Source organism: Saimiri boliviensis, chromosome 19 (assembly GCF_048565385.1).
Source record: "Saimiri boliviensis isolate mSaiBol1 chromosome 19, mSaiBol1.pri, whole genome shotgun sequence".
NCBI lineage: Eukaryota > Metazoa > Chordata > Mammalia > Primates > Cebidae > Saimiri > Saimiri boliviensis.
Window position 1 is genome coordinate 3,866,772 of NC_133467.1, and position 27,751 is coordinate 3,894,522.

General features: G+C 35.4%; 1 protein-coding gene across 1 annotated transcript; it reads right to left on the reverse strand.

The window, feature by feature from the left end:
• Positions 1-160: 160 nt before the first annotated feature.
• On the reverse strand, positions 161-27,618 carry RGS18 (regulator of G protein signaling 18). Its single transcript, XM_003938157.4, has 5 exons — positions 27,250-27,618; positions 26,688-26,789; positions 25,574-25,635; positions 4,908-5,074; positions 161-2,113 (listed from the first exon to the last, which is right to left on the reverse strand). Exons 1-5 carry the CDS (start codon positions 27,366-27,368, stop codon positions 1,856-1,858), a joined length of 708 nt encoding a protein of 235 aa, XP_003938206.1. The 5' UTR covers positions 27,369-27,618; the 3' UTR covers positions 161-1,855.
• Positions 27,619-27,751: the final 133 nt, after the last annotated feature.

The following is a 27,751-nucleotide window of genomic DNA, read 5'->3' on the forward strand; positions in this document are numbered from 1 at the left end:
ATACTGTAGTCAAGAAAATCTCATTATTCTCAAAGATATTTTTTGATTTGTAAGCAAGACATTAGAAAAATTTATATTATAATTAAAATGTGATACTTAAATACAGGGAATAATTTCTAAAATCCATCCACACACTAAAGCCAATTAATACTATACTTGGCACTTTTCAAATATTTCAAAATTTAATCACCATAAGAACACTGAAAATTTTATGTCAATATTACAAATAACAATTGAAGTTCAATATAGTACGCTTGGTAGGTAGCAGAGATAAAATTTAAATAAAAATGTACCACATGTTAGAGGCTTTACTCCTTGCTGAAATATTACACTGCCTTCTTTATAATGCTTCCTTTTTATTTCACTTGACTTTGCAATCATTTACTGAGTTGTTATGTACATAACTTGACAGCCTAGGTATTTACTCTTGCTTATGGGCTTCAAAAATGCCCCAAATTATCTAATTTAACCCAACTTTATTTATCATCCAATACTTTAAAGATATTGTTATCATACATTTGACTGGTCAAAAAAAATTCATGCTCTATATCCTGTGGCTTCATTATTTTCATATATTTCTAGGTTTTCTATAATCTTGTGCGCAATTTTTAGACACACATCCCATGTTAATTTTTAGTCTTAAGTTTTTCATGATTATTTATACTTATTTGCCTCTTTTCCTTACTTGGATACAAGTCAGGTGTTGCTTTGGAGAATATCAAGTGAACAAATTAGAATTAGTGAGTGTGGAGACCATCAGGAACACTAGAAAGTAGAAATCCTGAGTCTTTTTATATTACAAAGAATGTGGATTAAATAAGAATAAAGAAAGAGTCCTTAGAAGCTATAGAAACTTCTGAGGACCCCACATTCAGTCAGGGAGCTTACACACTGAGGATTTCAAATCTAGCCTCAATTGGTGCATTTTCCCGTTTTTCAGCCGACACTCAGCGCTTTCTGTGCATTTATGCTTCTGTGCTTTTGGCTTCTTTCATTTCTCCAATTATTTATTTTGTTTTTGTATTTGTCCAAGTTGTCTTCTCCAGAGAGTGCAAACTTTTTGAAGTCAGGCATTAATTTTATGAAAGAGTCCTGGTATGTTTCTGAAGCCTCTTATTAAATATTTCATAATTTAACCAAGAGATTAGATGATTTTGAAGAGTATTCTATATGGAAAGGCTACATGATACATATTTGTGGTACCAGAACAAGGCTATTAAAATCAGCCCATGATTTTTCTGATGACATCACAAGTTTGTATCAAGTCTTAACTCTGTATATGAAACAATTAAATTCTATGAAAACAGATTGCCACAGAAAAAGAAAATATAAATTAACCAAGGAAAATGTAAAAATCACCTTTTTAGTTCATTTTTGAAATGCAAGACACTTTGTTTTTATATTCACAACAGTTTAAAGAACTGATATAGCATTAAGATCAGTGATGCAAAACCTCAATTAATGCTTTCTATCCCAATATTACCTGAGTAGTATTATTTGTACACTATATATTAAGCTTCCTTTGTAAAAAATCCAAACTAGATTTTTGTTTGAACTGTTGACAACTTTGCAAAGCTTAGCTTTTAATTAACTCTGCCATGTCTACTGCCTTTTAATTAAGAAATAACTTTTTTTCTGATTCTGAAAGGAATGACATCAAGTAGAGGATTTTACCAACTATATTGGCAGATCTAGTATGTATTTTGTTAGCAAAAAGTTTTGTTTTTACATTTTTAAAATCATTTCACATGATATATCTCAGTTTAAAAGATGGGACCAATTCTTAACATAAACATGCTATATCTTAGAAGCAGATGTCTAAGTTTATCTTAAAAATAAGCAAAATCAATTTTCTTTATAACCAAATGGCAACATCTGATTTTACGTCTTGGAATTCATTGCAGGTAAATGAGCGTGATCGTCTCCTAAGATTTGTTGGTCTCTTAGGTCTTCCTTCAATTAAGTCTAAATAGATGTCAGATTTCAAAAAACGTGTATAACTGTCTTGTTCCATGAGCTGGTACACTCTGCTTTGTGCAGCATCAAAACAGTGCAGGGTGGGTTGAGTGATGCTCTTTGTAATGACTTCTTTGGTGTGAAAATCAAGGTTAACCTGGATAAACAGGAAAAAAAAGGTATAATTATAGTTAATATGCTTATGTAAACAACTTTGAGAAACAGCACAGGACTAATGCAGTGTTGGAGTGGGCGTAGTGGGTTTGGGAGCTGATATGATTTGGATGTGCACACCCCGCCCTAATCTGTCGAATTGTACCCCCAGCATTGGAGGTGAAACCTGGTGGGAAGTTATTGGATATGGGGGTGGATTTCTCATGAATGGTTTAGCACCGTCCCCTTAGTGCTGTCCTTGCGATGGTGAGTGGCTTCTGGCAAGATCCGACTGTTTAAAAGTATGTGGCACCTCACTCTCTCTCTCTCGTTCCTCCTCCTGACATGTGAGGTAATTGCTCCCTTTCTGTGTTTGCCATGATTGGAAGCTTCCTGAGATCTTCTCAGAAGCAGATGCTGAGCTAATTAAAGTTCTTTCCTTACAAACCGCCTGGTCTTAGGTGTTTCTATTTTTACTAGCATATATCAGAAACTTTATTCTCTCTGGGGCTGAATATTCCATTCTATGGGTATGCTTCGTTTTGCTTATCCATTCATTTGGGACCATTGGGACGACTGAGTTGTTTCCACATTGTGGTTATTGTGAACATTGCTGTTGTGAACACTGGTGTTTATGGCAGTGCAAGCATGGCCTAATATGGATGTTCGGGTATTTTCCTCTATTCTGGACCAGGATTTCATCGGACTCATCTCTCCTGGCATTCCTGGTCCTTCTTAGTCTCCACTAATTTAGAATAGTGGAATATTACAATGCTAAGGATCATAGAAGTAACTAAAGCTTAACTTACTTTCAAATAAGGTAACTGAACCTCACAGAGGTTAAATTATTTGAGTCATGAGAAAGGATGAGAACGGTCATATTTGAGATTTTAATATGAGGCTCCTATTGATTCCGGTGCTCATTTCATTATGTTATGATGCTTTCTTCCAAGCAGACATGTGCTGCAGTATGAATGTCTTTTAAAGACATAAAATTCTTTAATGCTGTGGATTATAGCACTGCATATGTATCTGGTTCTAATGGTGGTGGGTTTTCAGGTAGGGCTTTCTTTCCCCTTGCTCATAACACAGTACAACTAGCTGCCTTTTTTAAGAAAAAAAATCTATGTAAAATATTGGTTTTTGGAGAAATGCTACTTATAAAACATACAATAGAAACATAGAAGTTCTATTTAAATAATATTTGAGGGCAGCCAAGTCATATTAGCTAGTCTTATAACCATTTTAGCAATTGTATCACAATTACTTCACACTGAGTTTGGAGGAAAGGAAATCTCAATTGTTTTCCACTTGAAAACTTGCCTAGTTAGGTTTACCTCATCTGTCTATTATAAACTTTTTCTTTAAACTTGTCTTTAAAGTAGCCCTGAAGCAAACAAAACTCTGTATAAATAGATGAGCCAAAATTAAAATGTGACATGATGCAAACTTCTTGATTTCTCTTGATTTCATCACTATAGAAAACTTTAGTTTCTATGAGAGGTTGCTTGTGCTAAAGTGATTAATAGGAAGAAGTGAATGAATCTAAATGTTGCAATTAATTCTATTGACTTTTAGTCTAGATTGAAAATAACTCTGAGGAGTGACTTTAATCATCCTTTTCCTTCTGTGAGAATATCTCACAATATATTCCACTTATATGGCTAACTCTATATTAATAATTATCTTTGCTCAAGCAACATCATGAACATTCTGGTAGAATATATGGGGGTACAAATTTGATAAAAGCAGATTATCGCAAAAGTTTAGCTCTGAATAGACGTTTCTTCAAAAAAGACATAAAATGTCATTTTAGACAAAATGCTCTACACCACTACCCATCAGGAATATGCAAGTAGAAACCGTAACGAGACATCAACTCACTGCAGTTTGAATGGCTATTATTGAAAAAGACAAAAAATAACAAATGTTGGTGAGGATGTGGAGAAAGGGAAACTCATGCATTGTTGGTGGGCATGTAAATTAGTCTAACCATGATAGAAAATAGTATGAGAGCTTCTCAAAAATTGAAAATGAAACTACCATATGATCCAGCCATTCTACTTACAGGTATATATCTAAAGGAATTGAAATCAGCAAGTTAAAGAAATATTTACATTCTTGTTTATTCTAGCACTATTCACAATATCCAAGAGATGAAATCGACCTAAATATCTATCAAAGGATACATGTATAAAGAAAATGTGGTCTATATGGAATATTATTGAGATATAAAAAAATGAAACTCTGTCATCTATGACAACATGAATGAACTCAGAGGACATTATATTAAGTGAAATAAGCCAGGCACACAAAGGTAAATACTACATGATGTGACTTGGATGTGGAATCTAATAAAGTTGATCACATACAAGTAGAGAGCAGAATAGTGGTTACCAAGGGCTAGGTAAGGTAGGAAGGATGGGAGAATGGGAAACGATTGATCGACAGGTACACAGACAGATAGGAAGAATAGGGTCTAGTGTTATATGACATAGTAGGGCGAGCATAGCAAATAATAATACACGGAATATTTCAGGATAGCTAGAAAAGAAGATATTGAATGTTATCACCACAAATGATAAATCTTTAATTTGATGAATATGCTAAGTCTGATTTTATCATTATTCAATGCATACATGTATTAAAACATCACACTGTATCCCATTAACATGTATAATTATTAAATGTCAATCATAAAATAAAAAGTTGGGAAAATATAATTCTCATATTTAAAAATAAAATTATCTTAAAAGTTTTGAAAGCAGTTATGCATTTTACAGTTATCTTTACTGTACCTCTTGTGAAGCATCAGTCTGTATAAATTTCTCATATATGGCTTTTGCTTTAAGGTGAATTTCTTGAGGTTCCGTGCTTTTCTTGAAATCTTCACAAGCTATCCAAAATTCAATATTTTCTTCACTAAATTCAGTTTTAAGAAATCTGGTGAAAGCCTCCAGTCCATCTATCAAGAAAATAAATGATATGACTATAAAATAATATTAATGTTGGAAACATTGACCGATTGACAATAAAGCATAGTTGCAAATATTAACAGAAAAGCTGCGTATTCCCTCTAGTGTAGCACCGTAGCACACGTCTGTCGCAACGTACATGAGAGACCTCACGTAGTTTTCACAACTATAAAAGGCAAGCATTATTCCTCTTGAAATAAGGCCAGTGTCTCCCTCAGGCTTAAGTTTGACGTTAGGCCTAAGCGTAAGAGGGACCCTCTACAATGGACCTCACTTGGTGTCTTTTTTTTTTTTTTAACAACCCCCCACCCCAGATTTATTTAGCTTAACATTTCCCCTGATCTAAAGAGAAAAATGTCAAAAGAATACCTAGGACATATACACAAGCACCCACCCCAGTGAACTCAGATAACCTAAAAGAAAAAAGGGCAAAGTTCTGTTCAACAGAGAAAATTATCTTGGCTTCTGGAAGATGTTCCCACCTCCCATTCCATGTCGTCTTCCTCTTGCGGCCACGTGGGCCTTGAGAATAGCAGCTCTTCCCCGGCCAGCCTCTGAGCCTTGGTTTTTATTTTTCATGCCCTCTACCATGGGTGCTTTCCTCAGCATGTCAGGCAAAATCAGAAAGGGAATTTTACTGCCGCGATGACTCTGTGTCTCTTTGATCCATTCCCCTCCCAGAGTGTGAAGGGTGATTTCACAGTGTCAAGACGCCATTACAGTTGGAACGAATCCTACCTACTTCTTCACCAGGACTCTGGTATTCAGGATCTTGGGATTCCCTGACTAAAAGCTCTGGGCTTCCAGCATTTGCACAGTCTTTTTTCCATGTCCGTCGACCAAAACCAAAAACACACAGACTCACTGGTATTCATACCTTAGGCCTGAGTATGAACAAGGCTTTAATTTGCAGCCTGGAGTGTGTACTCAAATGTGCAAAAAGCTGCTCACAGGAACCAAATAATGGGTGGAAAGGAAAAGATGGTAAGTTATGTTTATAGAGTAGACTGGTAAGTGTCTGAACATTTTCAATTCAAACATCATCTTCCAAGTGGCTTACAAAGTATATTTGTAATGCACGTATTTTAAACAGTTACACATAGAGCATGGGGCCTCTTTTTCACTTTTGATCTTGCCCCATAAATGTTAGGGGCAGGTATCAAGTCTTACGTGACACTGCTCGGGCTCAAATTCATGTTCGTTTAGTTACGATCCGGCCCTAAGCATTATTACCTTTTCTTTCTGTATCTTAGTTTTTTGAATGTTTAAAATTAAGATAATAATGATCCCTATCTGATAGGGCTGTTGAGAGAATTAAATGCGTTAAAATGCACAAAGTATTTTGAACAGTAAATGGGACATATTAAGAACTCCGTAAGGATTTTAGTAATGGTGGTTGCGATGGTGATGGTAATCTTGATAATTTTTATTTAAGGCTCACCAAGATGACATTTACATAACTAAAAAAGTGGCAGACTTTGGGTTCAACCCCAAGGCAATGTGACTTCAAAACTAGGGTTCTTTCAACTATTTTTTAACACTATGGTTATTTTTAAGCCTTTTAAAAATTAAAATTTTTTATTTAGAGAAAATTATAGATTTACATGAACTCATAGGAAGTTACAAGAGAGACCCCATGTACTCTTTATCCAGTTTTCACCAACGTAACAACTTTCAACTGCAGTGAAATATCACAGCCAGATAGTGACATTAATTAATATAATCAAGATACAGAAAATTATGAGTATAATTCATGTTGCCCTTTTGTAATCACACTTACATCTCCCCACACGTAACTCCTTTTAACCTCAGGGAACCACTAATCTGGTCTCCATTGCTATAATTTTGTCAATTCACGAATGTTACCTAAATTAAATCATACAGTATATGTTGTTTGAGATGTTTCTGTTTTCCACACAGCACGATTCTTTGGAGATTTATTCAGGCTGATGCATGTATCAATGGTTTGTTTCTTTTTGTTGCTGTATTATATTCCATGATACGAATATACTACCATTTGTCTAACCTTTCTACCGTTGAAGGAAACGTGAAGTTATTTTTGTTTTTTTGTTTTTTTGTTTTTTTTGGTTATTACAAATAAATCTGCTATAAACATTTATGTATAGTTTTAAAAAATGTACACAAGTCTTTACTTCTTTGGAATAAATTCCAAGAAGTGAAATTGCTTGGGTGTATGGTAGCTGCACTATAGCAATGTTGAGGGAAGGGAAATAGGTTCCTAATGGATTTTTCAGATAAACTTTCTCAGAGTAAATCGCATTTGAGTTGGATTTAAATGAGTTTTAGCAATCTTTCTTTAGATTCACTCTCACTCTCTAGTTATAGCCTGTTTCTCTTTCTGTTCTCCTTATGTAAGTTATTGCATAAGGAAATATCATGAGTCCCATCTGGACTTCCCACTGGCAGCATCTGATAATACTGACCCCTCCTTTTTCAAACCCGCTTCCACATAGGACCGGAGGGTGCCATGGCTCCTAGTTCCTACTGTCTGATTGTTTCTTGGTGTGTTGTCTGTTTAGGTTGGACTCCCTCTGTTTCTCCTAAATGTGATGTTTGCTAAAATGGTTTCCTTTATGAATGTAAAGGGAAGAGTTTTCCTCTTTTTTTCTTTCCTTCCTTCTTCTCCTTCTTCTTTCCTTTATCTTCCCCATTCTCCCATATTCTCTCTTGAGATTTGTCCTCAACTCCTTTTTTCTCACATCTGACTGTACTTTATGCATCTGGGTAACAACCGCAGACAAAATGAGGCATTACAAACAATTCTGAAGAACAAAGTTTTTTTTTGTTTGTTTGTTTTACATGTTGATATTATTAAAATATTTTAATCTTCTTACAAGAAATCATTTTTTAAAATCTTAACTTCCAGTATTCCTCTAGCTACTGACATATCTTTTCTCCCTACAAATATAAACTCTTTGATTACGTTTTCTACACTTAGTCTCTTAATCCCCTCTATCTCATTGACTTCCCGACACACAAAAACGTGGTTTCTATTCAACACTTTACTTAAATCATTTTTGCCAAATTGACTTAATGTTATAGTTAGTGAACATTTTTTTTTCAGTCCATATGTTATTTCATCTCTCTACAACAGCAGGCACGGTAGAGAAATCGCCTGCAGTTCTCTTCGACGGCAGCTAAGCTCCAGAGTTTCCTGTTACACCTCTGACTATTGCAACCCCAAATCCTTCTCAGTTTATCCTTCTTTATCTTTCCTTTAAATTCATTTCCTGAAAAATTACTTCAACACTCAAATTCAATCGATACGCAGATGATTCTTAGAGCTTATTTCAAGCCTCTTTCTTGAGTTCCAAGTTCATGTCAACCAACATGTGAAAAGCATATTGAATTGACCACTGAATTAGTCATATCAGTGGTGCATTCATCATCTTTACCCAAAACCTTCCCGGCATACATTTCCCCTTTAATGACACAGCCCGCTCAGGGCTGCAGACTGGAACGTGGCATTGACTCTCAGGGATGCTTCCTTTTCCTCTTACCTCACACATAGTTGACAATCAAATCTTGTAGAACATCCCCTTTCATATATCTGACATCTGTCTTTTTATTTTTGTACAATCTGTAATTACTTTTATTTAGACCAGAATTATCTCTCACACAAATTAGTATAAAAACCTCCTAACTGGTGACCTTGACTTTAGGATTTCCTTGGCTCTTCCTCCAGCCTCCCAGTGAATTATCCACATTCTAGTCAATAATATCTTCCTACAGTACAAATTTTATTATGATTCTTCATTGTTTAAAATTTCCCAATAGCATTCATGTCTTCCCGCTATATTTGTTTACATCGATTTAAGCTCCACTCACAGAGAAACATGTATAGTTCCATTCATGTGCCCTGTTCCTGAATCTCTTACGTTTAGCTCCTGATGAGAACACATTTCCCTTCCTATTCTAATTCCATAAAGCAATTTTATTAATCTAATCCATACAGTCTATATTCATTGAAGTTTAATTTACATTTCATCAAGTCTGGAAAGACTTCACCAATCTCTCAGGAATAAGCTGGGTGTCCTTCATATATGGCCTTCTAGTGTTCTGGGTAAACTTAAAATATTGTGCTATAGTTGCCTGTTAACTTTGCTTTCCAGGCCACACTGTAAGATACATAAGATGAAGACCCTTGTCTAATTTGCCGCCACATTTCCAGTACCTAACATGAAAAATAATCCAATAATTATTTAATAATAGTAAAATAAATTATTAGCAAATAATTGAACTGATGATAAAAATACAGGATTATTTTTAAAAAACATGAAACAGTTCTAGGAAATGTTTTATGTCTTGGAAATATCAGACCTAATATATTTACAAGAGACATGGGCAATCAGAGCTACTAACATTACAAAGCAAAAAATAAAACAAAAATCCACAAAATTTTGTCCTATTTTGAATATGGACACAAACACGTAATTAAAAATATACCAGTTTATTTAAAAAGTCAACTCTTAGCTGGATGACATTAAACATTTAATTAATGTTCTAGTTTCATGCTTGGCAGGCAAAATTTTTATTATAATTTGGCTGCTTCAGTCATATGAAAAGGTAGAGAAATGGCTATCAGTGACAGTTTTATTTCTGAATCTGTATTATTAGTTTGGAATTCAACCTCATGAGTTTTGCCAATGTGGGCCTTCTACTGAGAATTGGGTCCTTCCTGGCCTGCTAACAAGATGACAGCATCAATTCTGAGAACATGTGAGGCTGGAGTTTGTGGTAAATTCCGGTCTATATGACTTTGGACAAGCTGACAAACATTTCTGGAAGTACACTGCTCTCTCTTGACTGTCACTATGAGTTACTCAAACATAGCATATTTCTTACTTTGGTCAACCATTTTATGAAATATGTTTGTTTGCATCCTGAACAACTCATTAATTCATTGAAACAATATTGATCACGTGCTGTGTTCCAGGCATTCTGGTCTAGGTAGTAGAGACCAGCAATTTAAGAAGTGGACAAAGTCCTTGATTTGATAGTTAATCTATAGAGCCCTACCTTAAATAGAAGAACATGTTACTACTGAAGTATGAAGAAGAGGAGAGTCATTACACAGTAGAGGAACCAGAGTTGTCCTCCTATCACAAGTAAGTATAAAACTAGACAAAATATTGAGGCAGTAGTTTTCAAACAATACACCTGGCAGCAGGTGAGAAGAGAAACACACGAAGTGAGTGCTAGGTTTGCTCTGGCTTTCTACCTGGGGCATATTTAAGACTGAAACACATGAAAACGAGGCTAAGCAAAGTAAAAAGTCTTGCTGCATTGAAAAGACAGAGATAAGAGTTCACGCGTTATGATTATTTGGAATTTGGGGGTCAAGGTACCGGAAAGGGGAGAGGTGCAGAAGGTACAGGAGGGTTTTAGTGCCCTTGTACCGACTTGTTCGCTCTTTTTCTCACTTGTAGTTCTCAAGAATAAATGTACGATGTGCTGAAAATGCAGCATCCTGAGACAAGAAGAAATGAAAGGAATAACCCTGCTGTGTTCCTGTGTCACCAAAAAATAGGCTCTTCTTTGACACTTTAGCCCAGGGATACCTGTATTCCTCGGGGCATGCAACCCAGGACAGGCTGCTTTCTGAGATCCCTCAGCTGCAGTGCGGTTGGAACATCACTGACAAGATTTAATTCACTCTTAGGAGCTTTTCTGTGTTGGGGGAGCAGCTCATTATGAATACTAGGCTTCTCTGACCGCTTGCTGCCTATTTCTCAGTTCTAAAGTTGCTTTGCCTAACTAGTTGTATCCGTGCTCTATCATACTGCATTTGTGCAAGTAATCAAAATTGTAGCCCAAGATACAAGTGGCTTAAATAGTAACCAGTGCAAAGTGATTCTGCTTATAAAAGGACCCAGAAGCCTGCATGCAGTTTTCCTGCAGAGCCTTGACTGAGGGCTGAGCTGCACATGAGCAGAGCAAATTTTGTAAAGTCTCGATGAGGATAGCTGTTATGGGACTGAAGTAAATGGAGATATGAGAGTTTTGATAGGTCTGGATGACTTTGGATTTCTGGCTCTTGGGACAGATGCCAAAGAAAGGTCATGTTTCTGGTATAGTCTGTTTTTTCCTGGTGCTAAGAAAGGTCTTGGCCTAATACTAAAAATTCTGAGAGATACCAGCCTTAAAGTATCAAATTGGCCAGAAAAAAATCAAGAGGATACAATAGTGATTTAATTAATTTCCAGAAAGATGATTCGATACTCTTTAAAGGAAGACCACACAATCTACTCCTGTGTCTTCCTCCATGGTCACATACAGTTAAAAAAAATTAGTCGTGTAAGGATATTTTCAAAACTCATTTTCAATATTTTGTTTGATTACAAAATATCAATAAAAAGTAATTATGAGGTATCTAAATATTGAGAATAGCCAGCGAAAACTTTAAAAGAGCCCCTATAATTTTTTTTTTAAATGCAAAGGTTAAAAAAGACATAAGACAAAATTTAAATTATAAAAAATAATCACATTGAAATTCTGGAAATAGAATGTAAAATATTTGAAATAAAATTATTGGACGATCATGGCGACCGATTAAAAAGACTGCAGAAGGGATGGGTAGGCGAGCAGACAGATGGATCGAAGATAGATTTACTTAATCTAAATAAGGTAGGAAAGGAGGAAAAGAAAAACGACAACCACAACAACAAAATGAGGAAACAAATGGAAATAAATGGTAAGATGTTAGGTGCGATCCCATGTATATCAACGATGACGTAACATTTAAATGCGCTAAACATTCCCATTAAAAGTCAGAGATTATATGACTGGGTTAAAAGGTAAAAACAGACTGTATGTTGGCAAGAAGAGACACATTCAATAAAAAGTATCAGGAAGACGAAGAAAAGGGATAAAAATGTTACACAGTGCAGAGGTTAAGCATAAGAAATCTGAATAAAAAATCTTCACGTTTTGAAAAAGTGACTTCAAAATAAAGAGTATTTCTATTTTGTAATTTTAAGTGGCCAGTTTTTACTAGTGCATAACAATCCTAAGCATATATGAACTTAATTTAGAGCTTTAAAATACATGAATTAAACTAACAGAACTAATAGAAGTAGACAAAAACCTGCAATTTAGGTGTATATTTTAATTATGCTTACTCATTAATTCATAGAAAAAGCAGACAGAATATCAATGACAATATAGAAGCTTAAACATTGTTAACTAAATTGACTAAATTGACAATTACAAATGCTCTGCCCAACACATCTTTCCAAATGCACAAAGACAGACTATGTGTTAGACTCATAATATGAGGCTAAAAAAGTTTCAAAAAGCTTGATACCTTACAAACATGTCCTTTGCCCACAAGGGGTTTGAATTAATAATTGACATTAGTACATACATACAAACAAAACAAAAACAAATACTTGAAAGAAGCACACAATAACCAATATGTTTGTGATAAATAGGTGTTAAACACAATAACCTAAGTGTTAAAGAAATCATGAAAAAACAAACAAACCCATTCAAAAGTGGGTGAAGGATATGAACAGACACTTCTTAAAAGAAGGCATATATGAGGCCAACAAGCATATGAAATAATGCTCATCATCACTGGTCATTAGAGAAATGCAAATCAAAGCCACATTGAGATACCATCTCACACCAGTTAGAATGGCGAGCATTAAAAAATCTGGAGACAGCAGATGCTGGAGAGGATGTAGAGAAATATGAACACTCTTCCACTGTTGGTGGGAGTGTAAGTTAGTTCAACCGTTGTGGAAGACGGTGTGGTGATTTCTCAAGGACCTAGAAATAATAATTCCATTTGACCCAGCAATCCCATTACTGGGTATATACCCAAAGGATTATAAGTTGTTCTGTTATACAGACCCATGCACATGTATGTTCATTGCAGCACTGTTTACAATAGCAAAGACCTGGCACCATCTCAAACACCCATCAATGATAGACTGGATGAAGAAAATGTGGCACATATACACCATGGAATACTACGCAGCCATAAAAAATGATGAGTTTGCGTCTACTGTAGGGACTTGGATGAATCTGGAAACCATCATTCTCAGCAAACTGACACAAGAACAGAAAAACCAAACACCACATGTTCTCACTCATAGGTGGGTGTCGAACAATGAGAACACGTGGACTCAGGGAGAGGAGCATCACACACTGGGGTCAGTTGAGGGGGGCTCTTTTCCTAGAAAAGAGGAAAAATACATGTAATAGAAAAACTACAGAGAAGATTAACAGAGCCAAACCTGGTTCTGTTAAAACAGTAATAAAATAGAATCCCTGCCAAGAAGACTCTTTTGCATTAGGAAGCAAACCATAAATAATACTATAGATCTTACAGATACCACAAACAAGTGAATATTATGAATGGCTTAATGTCAGTAACTATAATTTATATGACATAGGCAAATTGTTTAAGAAAACAATAAACCTACCCAAACTGACGCGTGAAGAAGTGGAAGATCTGGTAGTCATGATTCAATTAATAGATTTTATAACAAAACACTTCTTTCCCCAAAAAAATACCTAGGCCCAAATTTAGTAAATTCCATCAAACATTTAAGAAAAATATGTATTTTAATCTTACACAATTGCTTCAAGAAAATTAAGAGAGGGTAAACACTTGCCATCTCACTTTATGAGATTAGGGTAACTCTAATACCAAAACTTGACACTCTCCTGCATAAAAAGCAAGTAAAGACTGAGAAAGAAGGAAAGAAAATATACAATACCTCTCATGATTATAGATGCGATGATTCTGCACAAAGTAGATTTTTAAAAATCCAGCTATTTATAAAGAAGGTGCAAATATTTTGGCATTATGACTGAAAAAAAGTTGAAATAAGTGTTGTAACTTTCTTTGTTCAACTCATTTTAACTTAGATTGCGACATTTTTTAAATGTTTATCGCTCTCTAGAACTATTCCTAATGGTCAATGACTATTACTAAGGTAAAAAGTTTCATATAAAATGAATCAAGTATAACGAATTTCTATTGGTAAAATTATGGCAATAACTAAGGTTTTGCATTGATAACATGGCTAGAGATTTTGAAGATTGTCACTTATATGCATCACCTCATTTAATTTTGATAACAGATCCATGGAATATGGCCTACATTCATTTTTATAGATAAGAAAACTGAGTTTCAGATTAGTTCAATCGACCCAGATTTCACTTTTATATATATGTATGTATATTTTCTCAGGAAGGCATTGTTTTCTTTGGTAGGCAGAAAAAGAACACTCCAAAGGTGTTCACGCCCTAATCTTCAAGACCTGTGTGAGAAAAGGATCTGAATATAGTTCAGTACCTTGAGATGGGGGAGATTATCAGGGTAGATCCAATCTAATCACAGGAGTCCTTAAAAGCAGAAGAGGCAAAAGAGTAGGTCAGAGAGATGTGACCTACGAAGGACCTGACTCTGCTGCTGCTTTGAATATGAAGAAGATGAGTCAGGAAACGCAGTGTATTCTAGAAGGTTGGTGTCTTAGTCTGTTTCGTGTTACTCTAAAGGAATACCTGAAGCTGGGTAGTTTACACAGAAGAAGGTTTATTTTACTCACGGTTCTAGAGGTGGAATAAGAGGGCTGCTGGCATATGCTGGGCTTCTGGTGAGGGTGTCGTGCTGGGTTAAGACATTGTGAAGATCAAAGAAGTGGGCAAGGGCACAGAGGAATCAAACCCAAGGGGCATCCTGACTTCGCAGCAACCTGCTCTCCAGGGAACGGCTCCATTCCCCTGAGAAATAATCCAGTCTTTCAAGAGTGAAAACTCGCTATTGCTGAAACTGCACAAAGCCGTTCCTGGGGACTCCTCCCATGACAGAAACACGTCCCCTAGGTGCCCGCTCCCAATACCACCACATAGAGAACCACATTTCGACGTGAGATTTGAGGTTGGGGAACCAACCATATCCAGACCATAGCAGCGGGAAGGACCCTCAGTTTGTAGCCAGCACAGGAAGGAAGTTGTTGGTCTCTAACTGCCAACAGATTAATTCTTCCAGCAATCCAAATGAGCAGGAAAGGGGTTCTTCTTTAAACCCTCCAAAAAAAGGACAGCCTGCTGACATCTTGATTTTATTTTGATCAAACCCATACTGAGCTTCTTACTTACACAACTGTAAGATAATAAAATTGTGCCATTTTAATCACTGCAGTTGTGGTAAGTTGACACAGCAGCAACAGGAAACTAATACCATCCTCAAGTTACGCTTTTTGTATCACCATTTATATTTCCTTTATATAGACCTTGTCCTCTTTATCATGAACCATCTGTTTTTAATGTTGTTAAGCAATCTTTTGAAACGTGTTAGAGTTCCAGGAACTCACTGTTTAGGAAATCAGTTGTTAGAGAAAGACGTGATAACCTCCAGAAATCCCTGAGCTTTATAGTATGGAATGATTCCAGCCACTACCACGAGAAAAGGAAAGCAGTCTCTTCCTCACCCCTGCATCTTCCATTGGGAGGTTTGCAATCAGACAAAGGGAGATGCTGCCATTTCTTTTCCTCAGTAAATTGACCAGAACTAACATGTTAGTAGTTACATGTTTGTTAAGAAACTAGAGAGACAGGGAAGGTTAGGGCTCAACAAGAATTTGAGGAGGCATTGGAAAACTGACAAGCAACTTACAAAACTTGTCTGCAATCCTAAGATGCTAGTAAGATAATTTCTAGTCAAACGCAACTGTACGATGAAGGGCTTTCTGCTAAGTGATTCCTGAATGAGTCAGCAAACCCTGACCACTGAGAAGCAGGAGTAATCAAGTTGCTCTTCTTTCTCTAGCTCAGTTAGTGTATTATTTTCCAGATTTATTTCTCACACTGAGCAATATTCTTTTCTTAGAATGTAAAAGGGACATATAAATGAACAATAGTTCTCTGAAGCAGTTTGATATGTTGTACATTTCTTCCAAATATCTAGAAATATATAGGTTCCAGACTATAGTTAATGGGCTAGCTACGAAAATAATTGCCAGAGTGAACAACAGGGTGTCAAATGTGCTGGTTTTACTGAGGCTTATTAATAAGCACATAAGCAACTATTGGGTTTATTGTTCCTTAGAATGTTCCCGTTTGATTTTCCTTCCCATAATTCCTTTCACAATCTGCATTTGAAAACTGGACTTACAAAAGCAGTTTGTGTCAGTGAATTGGCCAAGACTATCTTCCTTTAATTTTTGAAAACCGAATTGCAGTATTGTGGCAAAACTTCAAGTAAAACTGCAGCCTTAGACTGATGACTCCAGGAAATAAGCTGAATGAGTATCATTTGGCTGCTGGTTGGTAATTTGAGCAGCTTGAGAATTCCTTTCTTTTCCATTATGTAACTGCAGGAGTGGTATCATTTCTTAGTATCTGGTTTTATTGTCTTTTTGTTTGTTTGTTTGTTTTTAATTTTTCCCCCTCTGTCTTGTATAATGATCTGGAAGAAATAAGGAGCCTAAGACAAAACATGCTGACGTGCCATTAGTTCATTTTGCATTGCTCTCAAGGAACACCTGAGGCGGAGTAATTTATAAAGAAATGAGATTGATTTGGCTCATTGTTCTGCAGGCTTTACAGGCATGGCACCAGCATCAGCTCAGCTTCTGATGAGGCCTCAGGAAGCTTTTACTCATGGAAAAGGCAAAGGGGAAGCCAGTGGATCACAAGGCAGGGAGTGAGAAAAAGGCAGGTTTCAGGCTGTTGTAAACAACCAGCTCTCATGTCAACTACCAGAATGAGAACTTGCTTATCACTGGGAAGACAGTACAGAGTCATCCATGAGGGACTCACTCCACAACCCAAACGACTCCCATTAGGCTCAGCTTCAGCCTCAGTGGTCACATTTCCACATGACATTTGCATGGGACACACAACCCAGCAATATCACACGCCTTTCAAATTCTACATTGTAACTGAAGTACACTCTGAAATGTGGGGAAATGCCTAGGTCTGTAAAAGAAAACCACCACACAAAACAGTGGTCTACGCACTGACTGGCCTGAACTCAACCTTAGGCAGTGAGCTAAGTTAGCCTCTGCCCAGAACTACTTAAACAATATATTTTTGAGAACTCTTCCCTTCATAAATATTTAAGATAATGGAGGCCGGGCGCGGTGGCTCAAGCTTGTAATCCCAGCACTTTGGGAGGCCGAGGCGGGTGGATCACGAGGTCAAGAGATCGAGACCATTGTGGCCAATATGGTGAAACCCCGTCTCTACTAAAAATACAAAAAAATTAGCTGGGCATGGTGGCGCGTGCCTGTAATCCCAGCTACTCAGGAGGCTGAGGCAGGAGAATTGTCTGAACCCAGGAGGCGGAGGTTGCAGTGAGCCGAGATCGCGCCATTGCACTCCAGCCTGGGTAACAAGGGCGAAACTCCGTCTCAAAAAAAAAAAAAAAAGATAATGGAAACCAGCTACTTACTACCTATACTTACTTCATCTTTCAAATTGCTAAAATATTTGTCCTTTTTCTAAGTTTATATCCATTTTTTTTTATGAGACTTGATTCTAAAAAAGTTATGCCAATTGATCTCTGGTAACTATCTTAGGAACTGATGGATTCTGTTTTTTAAATAGAATTTTAAAATGTCTTATTTCTTATGGCAGGTCTGTATCTTAGTATGTTTTGCTTGATAGTTGTTATTAAGTAGATTTCTGAAGAAAATTTCTTGGCTAGATACTAAGAAACAATTAGAAGCAGGACAACACAATAATTGGGAGAGCATTTTCAGGCAATCCTAATTAAGAAGAAAACAAAAAGTAGCCATACGGAAATGTGCCCTCTGCTGATATTAAAAAGCATACCGTTGGGTGCTATTGATCTGATTGTTTGTGATATAGGTCCTGCCTGTCCAAATTTCACAATAAGAGGATTTTATCTTGTCCTTCCTTGTTCTTCAGTTCCTACTTAAATGGAAATTGAAGCGAAGTTGACAAAATAAAAAGCCCCTTACATTACAAGGAAAAATCAACCTGTTTCAAGGTCATATCTAGTTTCCAAAGAGGAAAGAAAGTATGTTTTATTTGGCATATAAAAAAAGTTGCACCGACCCAGTGAAAAGATAAACGTTTTTGTTTTTAATATAGTGCACTCTAGACAGGTCATGCATGAGCATGGACTGATCAATTTTTAAATATCGAATTATTCCTAAAGTGAGTTATTAAATAATTGTCACAATTTCTGAAGAATATGACCATTACTTCTCTAATTAACAGATCAGAATTATAATAAATTTTTTGTACTGACAGCTAAAATGCCCAAAAGCCAGATACCTGAAATTGTAATTTATTAAAATAACTTTTTAGCCTACATTTTAATTACTGATAAAAAGAAAAACAACTTAGTCTGAATCTGAGGATTGTGTTATACATTTAAACAGTATTTACAATAGTTAGGAATTTTGTGTGTTCATTAAGGTCTTAGCACATTGCTGTATGCCTTTTATTGGCACAATTCCATTTAATTTTCACATCAGCCCTATGGAGTAAGTTTTGTTATACTCATGTTTATAGATGAAGAAGTTAACGTTCAGAGAGTTAACTTCATTAAATCTTGGAGCTGGTAAAAGATAGTGCAAGTGCTTGAACCCAGGTTCATCTTATTTCAAATTACAGGACCTTTACAACTAAACCGCCATAAAGAGAGCAAAGTCCTTACTGTAGAGGAATATGGAGATGAATGAGCAAGACAGGCGTGTATGCACCAAGGACTGCGGAGGACAATTACAGGAGTGACTTATTCTGGTCAAAGCAGCAGAGGAAAATCAGCCTGCATAAAATTCAAATAGAAGTCTTCCAGAAAACAACGTAAACATTATTCCAAACAGAATCTTTCACTAATTCACAAGCATGAGTGTCGACTCTGTGCCATATTCTTTGCTTTGGAATGTAACACAAAAGCCCTTTGGTACCATGGTGAGTCTTGTGCTAGATACAGACGTTCGATATGAAGTCAGCATCGGAAAAGTGCTGTGTATACTCTGAGTGATCATGGTGCATTAACTAAAGTGAATGGATTTTGTTGGCATAATGTGAATGTAACAGTAAAGAAAAAATACTAATTCAAGAAATGACTGATGAATGAGAAAGAAGTTTATTAATTAAGATTTTAAGTAAATAACTTTTTAAAAGTAATGTGCAATGCTGTGCAAGATTACCCCAGCACATTACTTACTTCCTGTTTCGCTTACTCACTTTGGGCAGCTGCATTAAGTTAGTTCACAGTGGAACCATTTCTCACACAGAGGCAGTAACTCACTAACAGTCCTTAGAAGGCAGCGGTGGTGAACGCAGCTGCCAGAGTGCTTGATAGAACCTGGGGTTAGAATTCACACTGGAAAAAGCTGGCTCAATGTGTCATACAAATATGAAATGCTTGTAATTGCATGTTTCTAAATTGAAACTCTGGCATCTGTTGGAGTATTTGTCTGATGCCAAGAAACCAAATGAAACAAAAAGTCAAGAAAATCTGTAGATGGAAACCCAAGTACCATATAAGATGTACTAAGTACTAAGTTGCATTGTTTCTTTTGGTTTGTAGCTCTGATTTGCCATAGAATGTGATTTTGTTTGCAATAATGAATGATTTATGTGATCCATTAAAGTTAAGGCTGGGCTTTATTTATTTCTAAACTTTAGATAAATTAACAAGTTGAGTGTTGGCCCAGCATGGTGGCTCATGCCTGTGATCCCAGCACTTTGGGAGGCCGAGGTGGGCAGATCACTAGGTCAGGTGTTCAAGACCAGCCTGGCCAACATAGTGAAAACTCATCTCTACTAAAGATACAAAAAATTATCTGGGTGTGGTGGTGTGCACCTGTAATCCCAGCTACTCAGGAGGCTGAGGCAGGAGAATTGCTTGAACCTGGGAGGCAGAGGTTGCAGTGAGCTGAGACTGCACCATTGCACTCCAGCCTGGGCAACATGGCGAGACTCCAAAAACAAAAACAACAGAAAAGAAGAAAGAAAGTTTAGGTCTTGTTCTGGGTCGGCTTGAGTCAGAAATTTAAATTTTTAGAGCAGTGGATTTCTTTATCTTGCAGAAAATTGGTAACCAAAAATTAGGAACTGTAACTTGAAAAGCCACAAGGTGAAAAATATAAGAAGTACTCATTTCCTTCCCCAAAACTGAAGTATGTATTTCCTTGTAGTCCTTACTCAAACTTAGTTATAAGTATTTTCCTAAATACAGTCAGTTTGTGTTTTTAAATCCAGGCTGTGCAATGACTTACATCGTCTACTCCCATCTTACATGTTATGAATTGTTTTAAGAAATTAAATAGTTATTCATAAAAAGGTTAAAACTGTTGTAGTTATTAGCAATGGCTAGATAAAAAAAATGTACACAGGAAAAATGAACAGCTATGTAGTGGTAGGAAGATTTTCTAACTGATGGAAATTCCCCTCATGAGAAATAACATTCTCATTCAGATCATCAATTATCAACTATGTGAGCTGCTTAGAAAATCTTAACTATATAAGTCAGCCTTCCATATTCTAGGTGTGCACTTACAAAACCCTGCAAAACTTTTAATAAGGTTTACCACTGGCAAAAAATGTTCAAACTCTACCCTGTTCTCTTTTTGCAAATCTTGTTTATCCACATCTATTTCACATCTATTACAGGCATCATTATTTTCCTATTATAATGACAATAAAATCTAGGGACCTTTGGCTCATCCTTATTTTTTGTTTCCTGTTCCCTCATCTTCTCATTCTATGACACACATTCACACTGATTAAGTCACTAAGTTTATCCATTTTTTTTCCCAAAGTGCTCCTTACTTTGAATTTAGCTTTTATATGACAACTGTGTAGGTAGTCCATATGACATGCATAGAATTTTACCTTTCTAACCTTCAGCGTTAACTTTTTACACCGAAAGGCTTCCAAAGTTTGTTCTCAACTTAATTATACAATATGTTTGTTACTCTTTGCCTCAAAGGAAACTTACGCTTTTCCAGATCACGTCAAAATCTCTTATTATTCTAACCGTTTTCTTGCCTTTATCTCAGGAATTAGCTTTTCTTTTGCCTGTTGAATTCTGGCATACATCTGTTTAATCTCTTTTAGTGATCTTCTAAAGCACACATGATATATTGCAAGTGCTGCGTAAAATTTTTTAAAACTGTTTAGCAAGTTATTTTCAAAGTTATGTATTATACAGCAGTATCATTTTGCTTTCCAAGATGCCTTACACAGAGCCATATACATATATGTATACAAATAAAAACACACACGTGTGTATAATATACATCTGTATTTTACTGGCATCAATTGATTTTATAAGTTCAAATTGATATAATTAATGTATAAAGCCAATCAATGAGAAGACTGATAAAAACTAAATTGGAAATTTATGATTATAAATGACAGATATAGTTTGATATTTCATTTTTTATTTTCATTACTTTTAAAATGTAAATAGCCCTTATAAATTGCTTATTTATATATATGTAGTATTAAACTATACATTTTTATTATTTATTATGAAACTTCAGGCAAATTTGACAATAAATAGAAATAGCAGAAAAAAATTAGAGTAATAGCTCCATCAAACCAAACAAGAAACAAAATTTAAATTATTGGTGGATTTCATTGTGTGAAAATTTACTATATAACATGCTTGAGATCATTCTCTAAAATATTTCTTTCTACAATATATTTAGATTTACAGAACTATTTTGCAGAAGGTAGTATGGATTTAGAAGAAGGTCGTACACTCCCCATTTAATTTCCCCATTATCAACATCTTATTGGTATGGGACATTTGTTGCAATTACTAAACCAACATTGATACATAATTATTAACTAAAGTTCATACTTTATTCATTTTTTAATTTTAAAAGAGTTAAAGTGTGTGACCAAAATTTGAATAAAATAGAATGATCAGAACACCTCCCTGAATCATTTGATTTCTGTGGAATAGAGCAAAAATCAGTGACCTTTCTGTTTTGGTCTCATGGATATATTGTCTATCACACTAAGCCACCATCCCTTTTCAAATTATATTTTTCAATGAAGAGTTATTTTGTTTTTAATTTCCTAAGTGAATTGCATTATCACCCCATTTCTATACCGATTCTCTGCTTGAATAGTCTCTTTCTCTTATTTTTCAGTTAGTGAATTTTGATTACTCCCCTAAAATCTAGGGTGGAAACCATCTATCCTGTGGTTTCATTCCTAAAGCTGCTAATAATCAGTTTATGATGGTTTTAGTATTAACCATTTTTGTCAAACTGAATTCTCAAATTTCCATTGTATCTGGTTTGATTCATCACTTCATTGTGCATTTGACTAAATTGAATACAATTTTGTTTCCTTTTAATAAACATAGCATACAGATTTTGAGGAAAGTTCACATTTTATGAAATTTTATGAAGGAAAAATTTTACAAAAGGAAATTTTATAAAATTTGATAAAGCAAGGTCTTTCTTGGAGAGAGAGAGAGAGAGAGAGAGAGAGAGAGAGAGAGAGAGTGTGTGTGTGTAGTCTTTCCCTTTAAATATATATGTTCTTGCACAAACACACACACAGACACACGTTTTTATTCTGGGGTCAAATAAATAGAAATAAACGGAATTTAAGCATTGCAACCAAAAGGCTTGTTTTATGTAATTATTTTAAGCTTTATAATTTAATATTATTATAAGCATTGTAATTAAAAATTGGATGAGGGGATTGAGTAAAGTAATACTGGTAATATAAATTTTGTGAATTAAATATAATCTATTTAGCAATGTAATCATGAAAGGTGATAATATCCAATGGGTCAGTGCTGGTTATTTTAAATGTGTCGCTTCCTGACTTAAATTGCTGGTAGTTTAATGCTCTTTCATATTACCAGTAGAGAAAAGAGAGAGAGAGTAGTGGATTTGATTTTGTCTTTTTGCTTTTTACTACTTGTAAAGAAGAAAAGATTACAGAATGCTAGGTGAGGCTTTTCTGTAGGACTAATTACCCTGTTAAACCTTTCTGTGCTTTAAATGAGTAATGAAAGTATGATGAAATTATTGTATACCAATTTATTAAGTGATATAAATCCTGTCTCTATGTTATTGTCAATTGAAATTTTAACCCTCTAATTGATCTTCATCTAGTTGTGAGTAGACTTGAAACAGAAAAAGGATTATTAAACTGATTAGTAATTATTATTTTTTTATAATAGCAGCAATCATTGACGTTTGTGTAGTGTCTAAGATTTATTGGTTTCTAATTCATCATCTCATTTAATCGTGACAGAAATCTATTTCTGTTGCAACTAAAAACATTATCTTCATTTACAGTTGAGGAAGCTGAAAGTCAGAGTGATTGGGAAGCTTAACTAAGATTATACAACCATTTATGTTTCAGGAGAAAACTGAAACCCAAATTCCACCAGAACTCTGGACTAACTTCTGGAAACAAATTCAGTTATATTCTTTTTCAGGGGATGTCTGGGATTATGGGTCCACAGATGAAAAGACATATGGTTCCTTCTAGTAAATACTTCTATTGTAAGAACTGCATCCCAGTCCTCTTTTGCTTTTTCTCCTTCTCTGACTGGAGAGGAGGCTAAAGAGCAGTGTGGTACCAAAATGTTGGCTATAAGAGGAGATTTTAAAATAAACATATTTGGGGGACGTGAATTATGGAAGGAAGTTTTACACAAGTCATGGTAATTAATCTATGAAGGACATATCTGACACTGAACCAAGACAGTGTGAGCAAGAAAGTGAGTATGAGACAAGTTCGACATAGATTTGGCAAGAATTTTAACAATAGTTAAGAAACTGTTGTATACTGGGGCTGGGCACGATGGCTTCTGCCTGTAATCCCAGCACTTTGGGAGGCTGAGACAGTTGGATCATTTGACGTCAGCAGTTCAAGACCAGCATGCTAAAAATGCAGAAATTAGCCAGGTGTGGTGGCGTGTGCCTGTAATCCCAGCTACTCTGGAGGCTGAGGCAGGAGAATCCCTTGACCCAAGAGGCAGAGGTTGCCGTGAAGTGAGATCACGCCGCTGCACTCCAGTCTAGGATACAAAGCAAGACTCGGTCTCAAAAAAAAAAAAAAAAAAAAAAAAAAGAATTGAAGAATTGTTCTTTACTGGAAATAAAGAAAAGTGTGGAATACAAGGAATAAAAGTTACACTTTCTCAGCAGAAACTTTCTTATCACTCCTCTCCATTCTCATTGATGACATCCTTGCCTAAGTTTCAGCCTTGATATCTCTACCTATAAATACTACAAGTCAGAGGTAGACATCTGCTTTCATTGGGAGAGGGTAGGTTTGCAGGGATCATCTACAGAGGCAGAATTCTTCCATCAGTAAATTCAGGCGAACATTAAAAGGTCACCAAGGCATTATAAAGAGTTGGACAATTAAGGAGGGGAATACAACAAAAAGAAAAAGCATGTCAGAAAAGAAAAGCTGTCCTTACATCAAATAGAGCACAGTATTTGAGGCTAATTACGAATATTCCACTCCCAACTGTCCTGGCAACAGGAATCCTATCTTCCCGTGAACACCTTAAAATGTGAATGCCATGGGCAGTGCTACAAGGAGCACTTAGAGTAGTCTGGCTTGTGTCAACTTGGAGGGGTCTGGAAGAGCTGGGAAATGACTGTATTTCAGGCAGAGACGAAGGAAAGAAACTGGACAAGTTTGAGGTGCAAAAAAAAGCTGTGGGCTTGAAGTGGATGTTTGGTAATGATAAAGCATTGCTTTTCTGGGAGACTCTTGACAAGTTCAGGGTGGAGAATAATAAATCTTGTGATTGCCTAGCCCCATCACCTGCTTAGTTCGGTTTTTATATCTGCAAGAAAGCATAGAATGAGTAAAGATAACAGAGTTCACTCACTTGCTACCTTATGTAAATTGACCCTAAGGACTGGCAATCCAGGGAGCCTGCCTGCTAGGCCAGGCCACATCATCAAAGGGTTCCAGAGTCAAAGGCGGCCTTGAAGCTTGTCCTCAGCCTCCATCTCATAGACAAAGCTCCCCCCTAATTACATGCCTGATTCTCAACCTCTCTACAAAATGCTGCTTTAAAAATAGACAATTGATATGAAGTACAGAATGAATTTATAAAATATTTTTTGAAACTGTCTTTATGTGGGTTTCCTGAATGTCCATCAAAAAATTACTTTATCTTTTTAATCACTGAACAATGAAAATAACATGAATAATTTTGTTAATCATGAATTTAATAAAGCCAAAGGTTTTATTAAAAAATCAGAAAAATTTAAAAATTGAAACTAACTACAGTATAAATAATATTTCATCCATAGTAGGCAATACTAAACAAAATGAGAATTTTTAAAAAATTCCATGATTTGACTTTTCTATTATTTAGTGACTTCTGTTGGTCAGAAAATCAAATTACTGAAAATTACCGATCAGCAAAATTTTTGTCACTTCTCGTTTTGTATAATTACATGCATAGTGGGTGTGGTTTTCCATTAAGCAATAAAGTATTTGGTGAAAGTGCCACTGACCTCTATGGGAAAGCAGTTTTTCAAAGGATTCACCCCATTTCACTGCTTCTTCAGGGGAGACTCTGTACAAGAGACAAAATGTTTTACAATGGACGACGCAGAAAGTCTGTTTCTGGATCTGTTCTCACATATGCTGTTGTACTGCTCTTTTCAATCATATTTCACAGTTTCTCCTTTGATTATAATATAATGAAAGTTGTATTTACATTAGAAACTTTGAAAAGTTCAATTTTCTTTTGGAATTTGTCTGTTGAATAATGTGCTAAAACAACATTAATTTTTTCTCAGGGATATGTGAGTTGTTTTATTTTTTAATTGAAAATTAATCCTTTGTTAGGTTAAAAGGCACAGAGAACAAATATAAAGAAATCAGCTCAACTATCTTTTTAAATTCAGCAGTAGGAGAAACTAAATCGACAGTATCTTTCAGTTAAAAAAATAAAGATTATACTGCAATTTCCTTGAAGCTCTAACCACACTAGGCTGCAAAAAATTTTTTAAAGAGATACAGGAAGTTTGACTAATAAAGTTTCAAAGGGATAAGAAATGTAAGATATTTTAACACAAGGAATATTTTAGAGATATTGATAATGTGGAGAATTGAATATATTTTCTTGGATCTTTTTTAGATTATACTCAAATTTAGAAGAATTTGTATGAGACTAGTGTATAAGGCTTTTGCTTTTTTTGAATTAAATAAATGCTAAATATTAAAAGACATTTATTTACACTTTACTTGCTATAATGGGGTTTTTTTTTTTCAAACTACTGAGGAAAGAGGTGAATACTCTTCACTATGAAAATATTGCATTGTGAACATCTTAAATTAATGAGTGTTTTATCAGGTTATAAGGAGTAAAATATATCATTTAAAACTGACAAGTATGTAATTTTCAAAGAGCAGCTTTAAGTGTTCATAGTATTATTGAATTGAAGCGGTAATTCAAGTGGTTTAATTTTGTGAAATATTTCTAGTTTGTTCAAGTGAAATTTCTGACTTCCTTCATATTTCTGTGCAATTTTCAATAACGTAGAAATCCCTAATTGAACTTTTCTTAACTCTTTAATGATAGAATCAGCAAAATCTTCCTTAAAATACTGAAAATGTATTCACCTTCTTTCTTTGGCCAAGTGCCCAGATCTGCTGGCGTGGGCATCTTCATGAAACTCAAGTTTCTGCACAAGAAGACTTAGTCTATTTCTTTTTTCCTTAGCTCTGTAATAAAAAGGCCTCAGCGTCAGGAAAATTGAGATGACAGTTAAAATCGCTCCTGCTGACTACCGGGAAAGTTTGGAATTGGCAAACACCCATGCCCACCTATCCCCACCCCCACACACTCATGATCCCATTTAAGTACTATATTTATGGAGGAATTAGGGTAACATATGGAAGTGTTTCTCTTTTTGCTCCCCCAAAATCAACTATTTGAGGTTATATTTCAATAAAGATTGTACTGGTTCCTTCATGAAGCCAAAATTGTTACTTTTTTCTAAAATGAAAACACTTTAAACAGTTAGTTGTTTACTCCTAAGAAATAAAAAGGTATTTTCCCCCAATTATGACAATACAATCAATATATTTTCAACCCAATAGTTTAAAAACAAGTGGTAATGAATATTCAACCTCAATTATACTTTTAAAAATATAAGGCTAACTTAAAATTTTATAATTTTACCTGATTTTGGCTTCTTTGCTTGTTTCTTCTTTTCCTGAACCATGTAGTAACTTGAAAAAAGTTTTTTCCTTTGCTTCGCACATATTTGATTGAGAAAAGAAAAGCAATGTTGTTTCCATCTTCTTTCTAAAATGAAGAAATGTCTAATCTATTACATCCTTCTCTATTTCACTTGGTAATGCTATTCCATATGTATACATAGTAGAATTAAAAAGTTATCACGACTCTTTCAGTAATGTTTACAAAAAACAAGTTGAGAGCTGTGTTTCTTTCTGCCTCTGCAGAAATGCAGAACTGAGGAAATGAAGTACAATTTGGTCCTGAGTTGTTTAGGGAAATGATACCACAAATTTGCAAAATGGCTCTTGTCTCCAAGATAAATACTAGTATTACCACAGTGCAACTTCTCGTTGAAGTTTGTGCAACCAGAATGATGCTTTAATAGACCCAAATAACACTGTCATTTCCCACAGGAACTTTTCAAAAAGTTTTTAAATGTGTG